The sequence below is a fragment of the Danio rerio genome, chromosome 23 (genome assembly GCF_052040795.2).
Source record: "Danio rerio strain M-AB ecotype USA chromosome 23, GRCz13ab, whole genome shotgun sequence".
Lineage (NCBI taxonomy): Eukaryota > Metazoa > Chordata > Actinopteri > Cypriniformes > Danionidae > Danio > Danio rerio.
In genome coordinates, this window is record NC_141043.1 from 32,540,433 (window position 1) to 32,560,055 (window position 19,623).

General features: G+C 34.3%; 1 protein-coding gene across 4 annotated transcripts in view; it reads right to left on the bottom strand.

Moving 5' to 3' along the window:
* ube4b (ubiquitination factor E4B, UFD2 homolog (S. cerevisiae)) overlaps nucleotides 1-19,623 on the bottom strand; it is a 46,960-nt gene that overhangs the window by 24,243 nt on the left and 3,094 nt on the right. The window contains exons 2-11 of one of the 4 annotated variants that reach the window (XM_087305021.1): nucleotides 19,343-19,562; nucleotides 13,181-13,316; nucleotides 11,316-11,403; nucleotides 10,180-10,324; nucleotides 9,864-10,089; nucleotides 7,356-7,739; nucleotides 5,663-5,773; nucleotides 1,976-2,117; nucleotides 960-1,060; nucleotides 15-129 (exon numbers count right to left, since the gene is read on the bottom strand). In XM_087305021.1, the coding sequence (XP_087161147.1) occupies nucleotides 15-129; nucleotides 960-1,060; nucleotides 1,976-2,117; nucleotides 5,663-5,773; nucleotides 7,356-7,739; nucleotides 9,864-10,089; nucleotides 10,180-10,324; nucleotides 11,316-11,403; nucleotides 13,181-13,316; nucleotides 19,343-19,562 (1,668 nt within the window). 4 annotated transcript variants of the gene reach the window in all.

Here is a 19,623-nt window from a genome sequence, read left to right on the forward strand (position 1 = left end):
GCTGCAACTCCCACCTGTTTGAACACGTCCTCCTCCTGGTGAGTCATGCGCACCAGCTCCTGGATGAAACCGTATGGAAGGTTCCGGCACAGCATGTAGGGAACCAGCAGGGAGGGCTGAAGAGGGGCTCTGTTTGAGGGCAAAGACAGAGAGGGGGTGGCAGTGTCATTCAAAATGTATTGTGCTGGTATGCATTCAAACTGACAGACTTCAGAGTGCAACTAGGGCATTTTAACACTTGGTTTGAATAGGAGCTTGATTCTGATTTTCTTCCTCTTATCAGATTGCACATTTGCATCAACAGTGTGACTATTCACCAGTGTCAACGTTTACCCCTGAAGCTAATCAATACACATAGAGAAAGCAGCAAAAATATTCTTACACAAAGCTAAAAATTAATTTAGGAGGTAATTTACCCAAAACACATGCCGCTTTTACATTTATTTATGAGGTGTTGCTGCTGTAGTCTAACATATAGAAGTACTGTGCTGCAAAAAACATTAAGAGATAAACTATATTAAAACGTCCCTGCTGATTGACATTATTTTATATTTCAAGCCCATCTCTTAATAGACAAGATGCTAGATTAGAGCAAATTAAACATCTATATTAATGTTTACTTGCACAAATTTAGTAAGATCGCAAGACATACACACACACACACACACATATATATATATACACACACATACAGTGTATATATATATATATATATATATATATATATATATATATATATATATATATATATATATATATATATATATATATATATATATATATATATATATATATATAAATAAAATATACATGTGTGTGTTTGTGTATATTTATTTAATTATTTATTTATTTAAATTTCTAATATTTTTTCTTTTTAAAGATTTGAAAAATCTAAGCTCTAAGGTAAAAGTGCCTTCAAAATGTTTTGAAGTGATTTTAAAAAGGCTGTAGTCTCTGACCTGGGCTGTGTGAGGGCACCTTGAAGCACTAGTGCAGCATGGGAAATGCACTGGGAGCGAATGTTGCTCAGCAGCTGACTGACAGCTGGTTGGCTGCACATCTGAAACAGAAGGGTATATGAATAACATTGTGGCTACATAGGAAACAACTCAAAAGTCACAACCTATGTGATGTGTCTGATGCAAAATTTCAGAATATTTACCGAACAATCAAAAAACCAAAAAAAACACAACCTTAGCTTGATGCTTAAATGATCATGAATTAAGTTGAATTTTAACCGATGTTAAAAAAATGCAATAAAATGGCTTTTTTGATGTTTGATTTGTTACATAACTGCACGTGTATAATAATAATGATGATAATAAAATAATAATGTTCTTGAATGATTTAAGTAACCATTTGTTTTCATTTAAAAATATAATAAAACAATCTAGTTAAATATTATTATAATATATCTTTATTTGTACATTTTTAGCTATACATTTTTTTTTCATTACATTAAAAAAATTGTAAACAAACTTTAAAATATTTTCATTTTCTTTTTTAATAAAATGTATACAAAAATTAAATCAAAACTACAAGTTTATATATATTAAGTAGATTTATTTGGCAGTATTGTAACAATGCTGAAAGCAAATAAAGGTGGCTTATAAAGTGACAAGCTGCAACAAACGCTTTTAGTGCAGACAACCTAATTGCTTAAAATAGAAGCTAATTATGTTTCACACCCTTGCCTAGCATAGACAAGCCGATACAATGAATAAACACCACATGTACAACTCATGCCAAGAGGGAAATACCCTAGACGTGACATGGCCTGTTTTAACTTTCACTTTCACATGCTCAACACCTCCACCTGTCCTCTTGACAAACATTCCACTAAAATAAGGCTGAGTTTCTTTAAACCACTTTGAATTCAGTCATAGGTAAATAATATGTTAATGGCCACAATAATGAGATGTCAATTCAGAACTAATGCTGTAGAAATGTGTGCACAATGTTTGTCAGGAGCTACCTTTGGGGCCTTTCTCTCCTCCATCCCCACGCTGTCAAAGCGCTCGATGAGGTAGTTGAGCATCTCCGTCTCTTTACAGGACTCTATGGTAAAGCGGTCACAACCTGAGTCACCAGCCATCCCTCCTGCAGATGCACCCAAGCTAGAAAGAGAAAAGAGAGAGAAAAATAAACGCTCACGCAATAAAGCAGCTTGTAGAGTGGAGATGGAAACCCAAACTGAGTAAATAACCAAAACCACAGCTACAGCCAACCAGGGAAATGACTTATGATTCAGAATTCTTCTCTAGACACTAAGCTTTCAGAATGGTTGTTTTTAGAAAAACGATAAAGTTAAGGTTTATTACCATTTTGGAGTGAATAACTTTAAATTGCATAACGCAAGCAGTGTTTGTTAATAAGACTGCAGTTGATATTACCCCTGACTCACTCACATGCGCTACTATTATAACAATAGGGATGGGCGATATATTATTGCTGGCAATATACTGGTAAAAAGTGTTCTCACAATAAAAAAGAAAGACTTATTGTGATTATAATGACAAAACCTATAATTGGTTATTACAGTGTGTAATAGTTTACAAAAAAATAAAAAAATACTGATGTACAGGACCAGGGTTGAATCATTATTTTTTTTGAGGTAAAAAAAAAAAAAAAAAAAAAATATATATATATATATAAATATATATATATATATATATATATATATATATATATATATATATTAGATCAAAACATTACCATCTTAAACTGCTCTTTATAGCATTAAAATCACACAAAAAAATAACTAAAGAAAAAAGAAAACAAATATTGAAAAAGACTAAATTTGACCACATTTAGTCAAGATTTATTTTTGGCCTTTTTGCCTTTATTAGGACAATATTGAGACAGGTAGCAAAGTTGGAGAGATAGAGAAGGGGGTAGGTTAGGGATATGTCCACAAGCTAGGATTTGAACTCGGGACGCCCTGACATGCTACTGCACCATATGTTGGCTTGCTAATCACTAGGCTATTGCGCCGACTGCTTTACTTTCTATCATTTACAGATGAAAAATATACCTGTGACATGTCAGTTATGAACTTAGGAAGATACAATGTGTTAAATACATCAGACTCAACTAAATATTGTCACTATTTCCCATGGTGAATTGATCGATGATCAGCATTCTCCTCAAAGGCCTGTTACCTTGTTCAAAGTCAGTAAGCTCACGTGTGGTTTGAGCAAACTCTCGAGTCTTTGGGCTCAAAAAGGTTTTTATCAGGATTAGTCACCACGGTAACTTGCTTTAGTGCAACCTGTAGGCAAACCTGCTCCAGAGCAGATTTTATTTTGGTAAACCCAAACTGGAGCAATTAGCTGTGAGTAAAATTACATATATCTAATGGAATAAAGCCATTTCCAGTCATCTGTGTCTTTTACACAAAGCATTCTTTGGGTAAAAACCGTTTTTGTTGCTAATAATAAGTTTATTATATGAATTGAAGGGTTCAGATGCAAAAGCTACTAAACACCAATTTCGCCAAAAATGAGCTGAAGCTTGAGTAAAACCTTTAGGCACAGAGTAAATGTTCCAACAAATATTTTTGCTTCAAATCATCACAGCACCAGTCCATTTAGATAACAGTTTGTTGGCAAAAGCCTCTAAACACCACTTGCCTTTGACAGCAAAAGCCGCTATGTCTAGAGAACCAATCAGAAGGCGCAAATAGAATCATGTTTTCAATGTAGCAGCACGCTGATAAGCTGGATTTTATGAGGGAGACTGTTAAATACAGATTCAGATTTAAAAAGATGAAGTCAGGCGAACTGGATGAGCCTGTCCTGTCAGTGAATGGCAAATAAAAACGTCCCTAACCTGAAAACTGTGCATTATAAGAAAAAAAAACACACACTGTACAGTCGAAAGTGTAACATGAATTCATAACTTTGTGTAGTGACGCTAATTTGAATGAATCTGATTTATTATACATTAAATAGCAACTGAATTTTACGAAGGACGAAGATGCCGTTCTTTTATCCCACATAGATGTTATGAGGATGAACAAGAGATGAAAAACAGACCAAGACCTTGAGTATAGTGAGGATGAATGAATGACAGCTTCTAAAAGTGTCTAAGAGGCATCCCTTTTTTGCCCAGTAAGCCTACTTGGTGTTATATTTGCTAATTTAAGCTATTTTTAAAAGATAAATATAATGTATAAAACTATGCATCAGTTATATTACTTCATAATACCTAGATGTCTGATAAGCTTTTTATATTAATGGACAATGCACAGATATTGATGTTTCACAATGTTTTACAATACATTAACTGAAACTACCAAGCTTAGTTTACAATGTTTACATTGCTCTACTTACATTAAATCCAAATCCCAAATACCAGAAATGACAACAGATTGTTCAGATTTAATTATTGTCAATTTTAATGTAATTGTTTAATGCACCTACTTCACAGATTTCATTCATTAATTGTCCTTCTGCTTAGTCCCTGGTTTATCAGGGGTCACCACAGCGGAATGAACCGCCACTTACTTGACAGATTTATTTATTTTTTAATTTTAGGTGGTTTAAGTATGTATTTTATGTTTGTTAAAATAATTTCTTAATGCATCTTTAGTGATTTTTCAACTAATGACAATGTCTTGTCCCTGGTGGATGTTTTTGCAAAAACAAGCACTAGTGGATTTAGCTAGTTTTGACGCAAAAAAACAAATAAATAAATATTAACTTTTTAAAAACCAAAGAATTGTCTAAAGTGATATTTATGAAAAAAATTATTTTATTTACCAGCTAATAACCTTTTCATCATCTATAAAATGACATTTTGAACCCAATTATAGGAACCTGATGTAAATTGTTAATTTACAAAAAAAAGAGATCTGATGGATCAGAGGGTTTTGCATCTGATCTCTTCAATTGTAATTATAATATAAATATAAAAATAACAGACAAATAATATTACTAATGCCTCAAAGTAATAACATTAACATTTAAATATGAACATATAAATAAGATGAGAATAAGATCATACCTTATAATAGCTTATGAACAGTTAATATTTTATTAATAGGCAGGTAATAAGCCAGTAGATAATACCTAAAATAACGTGTTCCCAAAACTTCTTTATAACCCAATATTAATGGCATAAAAATTGTTTCAATGAGGTCCTTAAATGATGCCAAGAGAACAAGAAAAAGCAGGTCTGTAATATCCTTGTTCCCCCTGCAGGTCTTTGGTCATGAGACAGCATGCATTAGTGAACTCTAGGGTGAGACAACACTTCACAGCAGGCTTCTGGCTCTCATTAGTCCTGTTACAGTCAGTCAGCTAGCATTATCCCAACGCCTAACAATCAGTCCTTCACCAACACCACCGTCATCCAGCTCACACGTCCTGTGTGGGAGTTTAAAGGTCTGCAGGCTCACATTTCTGCTGTGAGCTGAATGCCACTAAAAAAAATCTTTGCGCAATGGGCACATTTTTGAGCCGACAGCGAAGCTCTGTCCAGAGAGAAGCGAGAGAAATGCTGATTTTGTCAGTCTGACAAGATCAACTATTATACGATCAGAGTCTACTATTTTTTGTCACTCTTTTTTGCCCATTTCTGTGCCCACACTGGGCACAGCAGGCTGTTGTTAGTGGCCAGGCAGCACGCTGAAGCATGCAACACACTTTGGCACCGATACCTGGACCCAAACTGAACCCCTGAAAAATCCTCCTCTCCTTCTTCCTCTTGTTCTTCATCACTGCTGTCCTGAGGCAAGTCGGACAAGGCGAAGAAGAGGAGGGAGAAAGGGCTGCTGTGGACCCGATGTGTGAATGAAAGCAGACAGATAGACTCAATGAAACATAACACTAGTGTAGATGTATCTTTACATTAAACAGCGAGCCAAACTGACTAGCTGATGTTACAAAATATATTGGTTTCAGCCGTTATTATATCATGCTTCATGCTCATTTATACATCACCGGTTTTGCTATTAAATTTTCCATTAAAATTTGCTATTAAGCACATTTGTAAGAACACCAAGAATGTTCTTTATAATAGTACAACATTAATTACCATCAGTATTAGATATATATTTATGCATGCACATTCTTCATAAAACTACCAAATGTATCAGTCAACAGCAGATATAATATTATCAATGCTCATATTCTCAATTTTAACACAAAGACTAGCAGTTGTAGATAATATGTCATGTTTTAAAAAATAACCACAGTAACAAAATGACAACGTTACTGATATCAGCTGATATTAGATATGGTGCACGCTCTTTTCTGACCTGCAAATAACTGCTTATACATGCTATTAAGGACATTATTAAATAAGCACCTATTATTAGTCTCATAAAGGGTTAAATGCTAAGAATTTTTTCAAATGGCCCAGATGCAATAGATTTTTATTTGCCCTATCAAATATATATTATAACACATTTAATAATACATTTAATAATAAAATAATAATTAATAATAATAAATTTAAATATTTTAGATATTTGAAACAAATATTTAAAAATTTTTTAAAAATTATAATAAACTAAATCGATGCACAACAATATGTCAAGGTGGGTGTCCTTAGCAGTAAATGCATGGAGCACTGTTAAACAAATGTTATTGTAAGGAATTATTAAATCATTATGACAAAATTATTAAATCATTGACAAACAGAGTTAAAAATTACCTTTTTAAAAAAGTTTAAAGTGGGTAGCAATACATAAACTAAAAAAAAATAATTAAGACCTGTTTAAAAAAATGATTTAAAAATTTTTGATTTTGAGATTTAAGACGCAAGACCCTGCAGAAACGCTGTAATATTAGCTGATAATTTGATTTATTTTACATAATTTACATATAATTCGTATTCGTTTTTAAAACTACCTATATTTTAATAAAACTGTTGAAAGTAGTTTAAGGACACCGCAGTATGCATATCAATAATTTACACTGTACACTAACATACTTAATTCACATTAATACAGCCACTTTAGAGTTATTTAGAGTTATTGAAATGTTGACTTCAAATCTAACAGAGTGTCATATTATGACTTATCAAAACATATTACAAGAATGTTAATTCACTATTATCCGCTGATCTTAAATAATTAATTGTTAATGCTTATTTGCTCAAATTGTACATGTAGTTTATCTTACACATAATAATTTAACAACACTAACAAGTTTTTTTTTTTCCTATACTGCACATTAACATTTTGTAAGACCTCACTTGTGTATTTAATTTTTTACTATTCATATATTTAGGAAGTCTATTATCTGTAACTTATTGGTTAAATTATAGTTTGCCTGGTGTGCGAATGAAAGCAGACAGAATGAATAAAAAAATAGGATGCAACACATCTAACAGGGTGAAAAAGGTACCTAGAGGGCATCCGGGTGGCCAGTGCAGTCCTTCTGGCCATAGTGGTGGGGGAGCCCGGCGGAAAGGGGAAAGGCATAGAGGTTTGGGTGCTATGTTGTCTGGGAGAGGGCCTGGAGGGGGTCTCTGAAGTAGTAGGGGAAGTGAGCATACCAGATGGAGCAGATCTGGAGCTTGGGCTTATAGGAATGGATGAGCTAAGGGAGTAGGGCCTGTATCTCTGGGAGATGGGCAAAGGGGCGGATGGAGATGGAAGGCTGGCGGGAGGGCGAGAGATCGGCGGACTGGGGGATACTGGAAGAGCGGCTGGAGAAGCCGGTGGGACAGATGGAGCACTCAATCTGGCAGAGCTCAGAGCTAGTGGGTTTGGGCTACAACCATACAGACTGAAAACAACAAAGACACAGATGAACATGAAGACGGAAACACAGAAAACAGTGGGAAATTTGAAAAGAAATTGACAATGTAGGTGTAGGAAAAGACGTAGATGAACTTGTGAACAATTCAAGTATACTAACAGTAAAAATCGGGATGAGTCATATTTTTATATATTTTAAAAATAGCCTATTCTGCTCACCAAGGCTGCATTTATTTGATTACAACTGTGAAATACTGTTACAGTTTAAAATATATACGTGTTTTCTTAATGAATGTGGAAATGTGATTTATTCCTGTGATTTAAAACAGAATTTGTTTATCATAGGATCCTAATATTGAACTAAACAAATAGAAATATAAAAATAGAATAGCAGAAAAAATAATCACCATTATTAATGATTAAACTTAATATAAAAAAATAGTATATCAGTTTATTATAATAATTTATAAATGAAAATTTCACACTGAAGTCTAAAGTAATAATGCTGAATATTAGTGGTTTAATGCTTCACAAATCTCACGGTTCAAATCACACTATGGTTTTTGAGTCACGAATTGGACCATTTTTCAGATCAGCAAAAAAGGCAGGAGACAAATATCATTTGCTTTCCATTATTACAAAATCACTGCAAAAACCATTGGTTTTACCAAACAAATCTTAGAACCTGTACATTTTTTAAAAAATTTAAAAATCAAGAAAGAACCAGCTGGAAAAAAAGAAAATGAAAAACAATCTTTGCTACTGTTGCTGATAATGCTGAATATAGAAATCTAACAACTTGTACAACATATCGTATTTACGTTCAATTAATGTTTCAATAATTCACACATAAAACTTTATTTTTGATTATAGGTGTGTTTTGAAAACCTATTCAGTGACCTATTTTTTATGGTTGTTTGTCGCCACCTATTGGTTACACAATGTAATTGCTACAACACTCACCAGCGTCAAGTTCCACTCAACAGGGTTTTTAAATCTTCTATCATAAACATTATTGTTTATGTCTGCACTATAAACTGTTTTTCAGTACTTCTGTGTATTTAATTGTTTGTAACTTACTCAGGGTTCATATACATTTTTACAAATAAAATTCCCTGACCTTTCCATGATTTTTCCAAGACCTTCAAGTAAATTTTTATGACTTAATATTTCATGCATTGTCTACATGTGCGTGGTAAAAAAAACAACAACAATGCATGTTCAAATTTATTACAGCATATCATAAAACGTGCAGCAATGTATTTAGTTTCAATTTATATTTATATCTATGTAATATTGATTTAGATAATGCTTACACCGCACTAATAATGTGGGAGCATGTGATAGGCCAAGGACAGAATTGAAGTCAAGACAACTAACTTACAGTATATTCAAGAATACAGATACTTGTTTTCCATGACTTTTCCAAAACTTTGTGGGTTTTTCTGTTTTTCCAAAACTTTTTCAGGCCTGGAAAATGCCATGTCAAAAGTCCATGACTTTTCCAGGTTTTTCCATGACCGTATGAACTCTGCTTACTTACTTAAGTGACTGAATCTCTCTTGATCAAACACAGATTTGAATGCATTGCTTCGAAGGATAATAAACAAATGCGAATCATTGTGACTTATCATTCATGTTGCATGGGTTTGAATTGAAATCCCGAACTTTTAAATGTTAAATTGTGTAGCTTTACACAGAATGCATTGATGCAGGCTCAACAGTGACAGAAAACACCTTTAATTAATAGTCTAAGAAAGCATTTAAGTAGGTCACACCACAACTTTTTCCATCATCATATTTTACGAGGAAGCCAAAATACTTTCATACACATGATTTGAATGACGCGAGAGGCGATCTGTCTCCAATTATTGTAAATGTTGGATTATCATACGAATTGAAAAAAGTTATTAATTCGCGGGTCATGTGCTTTCCGAACTGTGCGTTCTGATCCATACGAATCATGGATCAACCGTGATCCATTACCCCCCTACTAAATATATAACAATGGCAGGAATTATGTTGCAATAATATTTCACAATAAATAACAGTTTTTACTGTATTTTTGATCAAATAAATGCAGTATGGTTGAGGAAAGAAATCTTAATTATCACACATTTTTAGAGTGGATGTTGCCAGCAAACACACTTGCCTGGAAAGAGAGCTGGCACCGAATGAACCAGCGCAGGGCATCATGGGACTGCCGCCCTGGCTGGAGGGTGGAACAAGAGTCAGGTGATGGTCTGGAGATCTGGCAGCAGTAATTGGCTGAGATGTGGCGGTCAAGCTGGCGAATGGGTTACAGTCACGGGAACGGGTGGACATCATGAGAGCCTCCATCAAAATCTGCCCGATCAGGTCCTTGAAGTCAGAGTAAACTACAAGAAAACAATGCAATTCAATCCCCGAGAAAGCAAAGCGGAGACATTCTTAGTCGATCAGCAGAGGAGTCATTTTTTGGTTCATACCATCTTTAGGGTTCTTCTGGAACTCAGCAGCAAGAGAAGGGAGGAAGATGACATCACGGTCTTGCTCCTTCCAGGAAACACGCAAAATCTTACAGATTAGCTGCAACGCCAACTCTTCAGAGACATCGGGATTGGATGAGGAGTCCTGCAAGTAAAAATCACACTTATGATGTCACTTACAAACACTTCAGATCGGTGGTGGTCAAACTTTCCCAATGAAATGCTCTGTTGCACTGTACAACAGAATTCTTCCTGTTTAATTATGAATCATAGTAAAACCAAGTAACATTTTAAAGGTATAGGTCACCCAAAAATAAAGATTCTGTCATTATTTATCCACTCTTTACTTGTTCCAAATCTGCATGAAGGTATTTTGGAAATTATTTAGAAAAGGTCGAAACCTGCAACCACCGACTTCCATAGAATTTGTTTTTCCTACTAAGGAAGTTAAAGGGGGCCTATTATGAATCACTATTATAAGGGGTTTAAACACATTTGTGAGGCAGCAGTGTGTGGTACAGGCGGACTGTAATAATAAAAAAAAAATATTTTGTTAATTACACTTCATAAAAACAGTCTGCAGAAACAATTTGATAGACATCCTCCATTTGTGAATGTCTTTAAAAGGGGAAAGCCCCGCCCATTAGTGACAATCTCTCCCTGCTTAGCATAACTAGTCCTGAGTGAGAAGCAGCCGTCTGTAATTAGTTTTGAATCTGCTGCTATAGGCGCATATAGCTCATATAGCATATGCATGGGTGTTTATAGCTCATTTGAAAAGAAGGCTGGGAACACAATCTCATTTGAATTTAAAGCGACAGTCACTAAAACGGCACAGTTTGGGTCCAAGCCTAAAAGGGGCAGTTTCAAAGAGTTATAAAACAGCATTTGTGTGGTATTTTGAGAAGAAACTTGAGATAAAACACACTCTAGGAAAATCAGAGACTTATTTTACAACTTTTAAAAAGAGGCATAATGGGTCCCCTTTAATGGTTTTCAGCTTTCTTCAAAAAAGTTTTTATAAAATGAAGGAACTTCCAATTCTGAAGAAAACTATCCCTTTAACATCTGCTGATTATTGTCTATAACACACACTAAATGTCAACAATTATCATCCTATTGATGCCTATGGTTACCTTCTCAGCAAGGTTCCTTTTCTCCCTGCGATCGCTGTCTTCCACCTCCATATTCTCGATTCCTGAGTCCACATCTACTTGGGACATGCTGAAGACCATAAACATGAGATCCAGGTTATTTACAGTGTAAACTGAGATCTAAAGTAATTTCCGCACTGCATGTTATAAAACAGAAGATTCATATGCTGTGCAACTAGAAATTGCAATATCAAAAGTGTTTAATTCATGATGAAAACGAGCAATTCCAGAGTTATGGATGTGACTTTTGCAGTAAAAACAAAACACATAAATTCACAGAGGAAGTATACATTAACATTATTTTGAAACAGCTGTCCAAAACAACTAACAACAGTGTTATGGGATCAGAAAAATATCAATCTGTAAACATTTTCTTTTTAGATTTTAAAAGAGAAAAATAAACATGTGTTATAAATGTGACCAAAAAAGTTAGCGAGTTTACAGTATACAACATACTTGGTAGAAATTCTGTGCATTAAACTGGACAACCTAAAAGAAATAATGCTAATCAAAAGGATAAGAGTCGGCTTAGACGACTATAGAACAAAAAATATTTTATTTTATTTTACATGTTTTACATTTATGAGGAAAAAGCTTTTGTTATGGATGTGACACCAATCCTTTATGGATGTTAGGTTTGCAGGGTTTACCGGTGCTATTAGTGTATGTAACATCGCGATACTATGGCTCCAAAATACTAGCGGTGCCACTATAATTTGTAAACGATAGTATCGCAATTAATGGTTTATCTACAATAGATGATGTTGCATGAGGAAAAGTCCCTAAAATGCTCACATGCTTGTGCAACAATAAACCATTTTATTTGACTAGTCTGTGGAGCCCTTTAGGGTTGCAAAACTTTAGAATTCACACCTTTCATGATAGCCTATTGCACGCTTTCTAACAATTCAGTTCGAACGCACATCTGAATCGGTTCATTTGTTCCAGTTAATATGGTTTATTAGCGATCGCAACAATCTCTTTGAAAGAACGATTTACAAAGTGAAAAAATTTGCATTACTTTGGATTGTTACAATATTAAGACTGAAAAAACTAAATTGATGAAAAACCAAAAATCGCAACAGGAAACATTGAAACTATTTTTGAGCACTTCATGAAGCCTAATTTTGTTACTCTATTGTAGCAAATTTCATCGGTATAATTTGCTTCTTTATTTTAATGTATTTTTGTTGGTCAGTTATCTACTAAATAAACAAAAAGAATGAATACATTTCAGGTAAAGTGGGGTGCAAATAATACTTTTTGGCCTAAAGGGAATTATGAATTCCCTTCAAGCATACCTATTATAACATAAAATATAGTATATTTGACAAATTTTCTTTATAATCTGAGTTATGAATTACAGTATCGCAATACTACTTGGCATAAAGATACTTCAGCTGGTATAGTATCATGACAACCTTTATAGATGTGACAGATGTGAAATTGCCACTTTTGTGACTGGTAAATCAAATAAAATTGTTTGAAAACAGTGACAGAGACATTTAAGAGTATTTTTAAAGTATTTTAAAATACTTGCTTACATACAAAAAACTTCTTGTGTGTACTATTTTGGTGATTTTTTTTCATGGCAAGGTTGACATTTGGATGGAATTGCTCATATACAGCTAAAAGTATTATCCTTTTTATGCACTTTAGGGATTATGAGGCTGAAGCACAAAAGAGCAATGGGTCATTTGCAGTCTAACAGTACAGAACAAAATGACTGCATAAAGAGCGAGAGAGATCTCAGGCATTCAGCAAGAGAGATACACATCTTCATCTCAAGAACAATCTCTTATGTCACACTGTCTCTGATAAAACACTCTCCTCAAAAGGTATCTCACCTCTTCTCGCAGGAGGCTGTGTCGATGTCCATGCTCTGGGAGCGGGATAGGGATTGGGACTGTGTCTCCAGGCTGTTAGATGGAGAGCTGGAGAGAGAACTGACCCCCTCGCTGCTCTGGCTGCGGTACGCAACCCCTACAGTAACACAAAACACAAAAAAGGCTCTGTGTTTGAGTACAAACTTATGATTGTGTCATAGAAAAAAAATGTGACTGCACAATATATTGTTTCAGCATCAATATCGCAATGTATGCTTCTGTAATAGTCATCAGCAGACCCTTTTTACAAGACGCATTTAACGGTCATTATCATAATCTTAAACCCTTGAAAGTTTTTAATATTTAGATTTTTTCAAAATATATGTACATTTATGCATGTATTATTTTATCTTTGTGTCAAATTACAACAAATGAATTACCGCTTATACAAAGTATTTCTAATACAGAGTTTATGGGGCTGAGAGTAAATTTACATTACTCTCTCCTATGGCTGCCATCAGTCACACACTATTTTTTTTCCTTATTTTGAAATTCTCGATTAGGGCTGCATGATTAATCGAAAATAAAATCACGATCTCGATTTGACCCTACACATGACCTTAATTCAGCTTTTCTAAGATTCAGTCAATTATATTTTCAAAGTCAGGAGAGAAGCAAGGCAGTCGCACAAGTCTTCACAGCAACATTGACACCTTTAAACAGTGTTAAAAGTGTCACATACTGTATTTATAAGGCATAATTCACCCAAAAATGTCATTAATGCACACAAATGACGAATACCTTAGTGAACACAACCTGCATAGGCTGTGAATACAGGGTAATAAAGTTGTAAATAACGTTGAGTTTGTTGCACAGAGCGATCGTTTGAGGGCCGTGCCAGAGGTTTGATTCGCATGTATGAGATAGCAGCCATGAGCCGCTCTCGGAAGCGAAAGTGAGACCGGTGCGCACATTTAAATGATCATGATCATATCGCATTTTACAGTAAGGATTACGACAAGCATTTGATATGTTTTTTTCTTTCATAGCGAACACGATGTGTTGTGCATGAAAATAAATGTTTACTGTGTCAGTATAACAACCCTAGCCTATATATAATGGAAATATAAAGGTCTAATAATGTTGTCAATGACAGATGAAGAGGACATCTCTTGAACATAAAAAAATCAACTTCAGAATCATGAATAGTTGTATTCTGATGTCATCATTTTATTGTGCAAACAGGACATATTGAAAGTCTGTTCCACCATATGACCATACAAATTTTTGCATTTTAAGCAACAGTAGACCTACACATAGGCCGAATATTATTATTGTTGTTTTATCATATTTTTAAGAACAATAATAATAGACTAATCATATTAACCTTTATTTTACATTTACGGAATCGTGAGAAAATCGTGATCTTGATTTTGAGCAAAAAAAATCTTGATTCACATTTTTGCCAGAATCGTGCAGCCATAGTCTTGATGACACAATTTTTCTTTTATTATTTCAGCAAATAGGATTGTAAAATAATCATTTGTTGTATTTTTCCATCACAGCGCTCTAAGGGTGCTTTCACACTTGGTTCAATAGCTTTGACCGATCCCAAGTTCGATTGTCCATCCTTGCCACCTTCTCGACTGGTTAACCAAATACTTAGTTAACTGAAGAACACACATTTTAAATAATCAAACATAAATCTACATCTAACTTTAATCAGTGGTTAAATGAGGTAAAGCATCTGTGAAAATCTGTTAAACTGGTAAAAGACAAAATAGCCCTTAAGCTTGTTTCTGTGCTGGATTTTAATCATTTTAATTAATTGTCAAAAAGCCTTAATTTCAACTATTTTATTGTAATTTACGTTTTTTTTCTGTCCAGTTGTATAGTGTTTTGAATGGGGGTCAAATATCATTTTATCACTTTGCTTTAGTTGAGCAAACGCTCCTGTGGTCAAATGCATTTAAACAGCCACTAAAGGCCACCCACTCTCTGCCTACTGACCAAACACGTGACCGTTACAGGACATGTTGTGCATACTGCAGTATACCAAAACTGCATTACAACTAAAAGACACACAACATTGTACAGTGATGAACTCTGAGACAAAATAAAAACTAATTGGTCCCTTTGATGCATTTAAACACGTGTTAATATCCAGTGAAAACAAGAGCCAAAATCTTTCGTCTAAAATCTCAAGAATTTTTGTTTAACCCAGAGGAAAAAAAAAAACTTAAGTACTTAAAACAATTGGATAGACCAATTAAATGAATCTGAGGATGATGTCTTAACCTTAACACCATTATGGGGAAAGTGCACCTTTAAAGGTACCATCACATCAAGTTCTGATCATTTTAACAGGAAAAAAATGCAATAACTCCAATGACTTCACTTTGTCTTTGAGTTCTATCTTCTATGACCAATAAAAAGCTGCTTGGTTTGAAAGAGACTTTTGAACCCATGCTTCACTGCACAATTCTGGCTGGGCATGTCATAATAATCAATATATCAACTTTTCAATTTATACATAGACATGAGCTCAATCATTTTTGATGATGCAATATATACAGCTCTCCTTTTTAGATAAAAAGTAATGACCCCAACATTGATCTGGATGCACATTAAAGCCATTTTGTGATGACATTTTTGTTCTACATCTACCTCGGTTTATATGGAGACATTTCCTCTTTGATTATTAAATTACAGAATCTATATAACATTAAGATTGAAAAGATTTGGTCCCCTGAAAGTGTTTATGTCTATGTGCATTATAAGGCTGTTGTATGATCATTTTAATCTGTGCCATAAAATGGTCTTGAAATGACAATATTGGAGTAATCTCTGTGACAATACATCTCAAAACAAACATCATTTATAATGACAGACCTAATTCTGGCAAAATTCTAATATTTTTAATGCACTTTCTGGTTAAGAACAAGATTGTGGTCTTTGAGAAATGACTAATGCCACTGATGGTGTCAGAAATATTGGAGGGAATGGTTAGACAAGCAAATATGTTTAAAAACTTCCAAATTACCAATTGCAAGCCTTACAAAGCCAACATCACTGTTTGATTGTAGGTTTTGTAGTGTCCTTGTTTTGGTGTAACTGTTCATTTAACTACATTTGCTTAATATATGGATAGGCATATAATGTGAATTAGGTTTAGGGTTAGTTGCATGAAATTATGCATAATTAACTGTAATTATTATAAGTTCATAGAGTAATCAAGAAGGGCACCTTAAAATAAAGCATTAGCCTGGACACTGTTGATCATTTTCATCATATAATTTAAAAAGTAAAATTTGAACAGAGTTATTATACATTATGAAGTCACCTGACGTGAATTAACTACACTTGAGCTGAACAACAAACTTAACAGTGCAGCAGAGACCCTGGACCAGGTTTGTGTCTTATGACAGAGCACATCTCACTGCTGTATGTTCCAGAATGAAGCTACAACAGAGAGCAGGACTATGCTAGAACAGTTTTTCACAAAACTCTGAATAACCTGCGGTAGTAAACACAAAACAGTTGTTTCCCATGACAACACACGCCAGCTCAAAGCATATATCCAATCCCTCATTTACACCCAGCAAGGCTCCAAGTTAATTAAGCATGGAAACATAAAGAGCTTGTAAATGATCAATGAAACAAAAAACAAGTAAAACTTTTGATCTCATGAAATGCGAAACACAAAAATTAATCTCTAAACACCAAGCAAACATCATCCACAACCTACTTAGCTCACTTTGCAGGTGACATTAGTGTTTTCTGGAATACAAGAACATTTCTCTGACTGAATTTAAACAAGCACTACAGTTTATTTGCGAGAATTATAAAGAAAAAATTAAACTAAAAATAACCTGAGCCACTGCTAACATTCCAGGCTTACAATAAGGAAATAAAAAATAACAATATTATGGCCCTGTGAAGGCAAAATAGAGTCTGTGTGGCCTGAGTTAAACCCTGTCCAAGGCTATGCCACCTGAATGACTGTGCAATTTCTCCACAGCAAGATGCAGCAGGCAGAAATCATTTACCTCCACCGATCAAAAACCTGATTACATCACTAGTGTACAAACAGCCAATGCACAGAGTATTAAAGCTGCATACACAGATATGTAAATATTACTCCACTGGTCACTTTGGCCTCATGTAAATGAAGATTATAGTCAGTAAAGTGTAATTATAATCAAGCTACAATGGGACTACTGATACAGCAACTACAATGGGACTACAGTCCACCAGCCCTACAATTATAAAATATTCACCATTAATAATACTGAAAATGAATTGGACGCTGCAGATCTGTGAAGTGGTCTTGAGGTGAAATGGAAATCTCATTGAACTGAAAGGCTGTACCTGAAAGCAAACAACCCACGTTGGCCGTTTTAAAAAGAAAATAATGGAAATCCCCATCTTCAGGAAACAAGTCTATACCCATATGATTCTGTGAAATGTAGAAAATTATATATTTTAATGTTTAGAATCAATAACTTTAACAGCTGTTTTAGTCAAAAATATCACATACATGTATTTATATATATATATATATATAAATATTATATATTCTTTTTATAATATACTTTATAATGTTATTTACAGGGCTGAGCGATTAATCGAAAAGTAATCTAAATCGACATTCACAACCTATAATGGTTCTAATTTTTCCATGTCCATGTTTTAAATTACTTTCCCTACTGCGTGTGGAGCAATGACTGTGTGGAGTCACGTGACCCCGGCTCTGTTAAGGCTACTTCATACTTCTGTGTCGAAAGCACGGCTATGGTCTGATGCAGCCTTCGTGCAGTATCATACTTTTGTGAGCACATTACATGTGAGCATATTTTTTGTACAAAACATATTAGTGAACCAAGGGCCAAATAAATAAATAAAATAATCGTTCATTAATCATCCTCGAGTTCAAATGTTCAATTAATCGTGATTTAGATTTTAGGCCAAATCGCCTAGCTCTAGTTATTTATTTCAATAATGAAACGCTGAGCATCATTAGCCCTCAGCAGATGTGTTCCTTCAAAAATCAACCTAATATGCTGATTTGGTGTTTTTTCAATTTAATTATTTTAAAATGCTAAAAAAATTACATTTGTCATTACAAAAAAAACTTTAAATGGAAATATTTAGCAACAATATAAATGTCATACAGTTTTTAATCAATTTAGTGCATCCTTACTAAAAACAAAAATAATATATACTTAACTATAAACAGATATATCCTGAAAAATACAATTAGGGCTGCATAACATTGGAAAAATTTGACATTGCAATATTTTATTTAGCTGCCATTTATATTGCGATAAATACAATTTCAGTAGATGACTTGAATAGCTCATAAAATCATTAACTTAGATTGGAATAATCTTGTAGAGGAGTAAATAAAAAAAATGCAAGAATAAATAAGTAAGAGACAAGTGAAAAAAGTAGTCAGATATTCAAGTACAGTAATACAATACAATCATGATATTTTGCCCTCGATAACGATAATCACGATATCAGCAATAGATCACAAGAAAGCCATCCACAATATATCATGATGTTTGTAAATGAAGAGAGGAAAACGCATCACAAAGTTATAAGATGTATTTCTTTTAATAACAGCACATTTATTTCTGAAAATTACAACATTGATGTTTGATCCGCCATTACGAAAAGTGCCACCTCATGCATATCGCTATTTTTTTCTGCCCCTATTATTGAATAATCAAATGTAATGTAAACATTATACATTCATCACTGCTGATCAGCAATAATAATCCCAACTCCATATTGCAGATGCTGCGATGTGACTATTGTGAATGCACACATTGCGATATCGATGATGAAACTGCCTGCATTTTAATCGTTAATCCAAAAATGTATCTTTTAATGATTTTTATGCTTTGTGTTTAGCTACTTTCTAAATAATACCAGTCTAATCTTTCAAATTCTGTTCATTATATTAGAAAATTCAAACAAGGAATGCTGTTATGATATTGTAATGTAAGGTCTATTATTTTAACAAACTTTAACTTTACTACTTATTGTAACACCATAAACTTAAATCAACATCTCACATTTCATGTAAACACTCAATCAATGCTTATACATGCTCTTTTGAACGGCCATTTAGCCACATCGATCGTTTTGGATTGATAAAACCTGCACAGCACTTACCTGAGGCCCCCATAGGAGAGGTGGCAGGGGTGACATTTTGGGCATTTAGTGCGAGAGTGTGAGATGGAGCTGGTGGGACAGGCTGTGATGAGGCCCCGGAGGGTCCTGGCAAAGGTCCTGGGGGAGTCTCTCTCTGTGGGGATGTCAGAGGGGTGCTGAGGGGGGTGCTGGGCTGTGATGTCTGGCCTCCAGCTAACCGGGCCAACCGCCTTCTACGGATCTAAACAAGACGCATTAATTACAACTTAATCTAACCACAGATCAGTAATGAGCAATAGTTC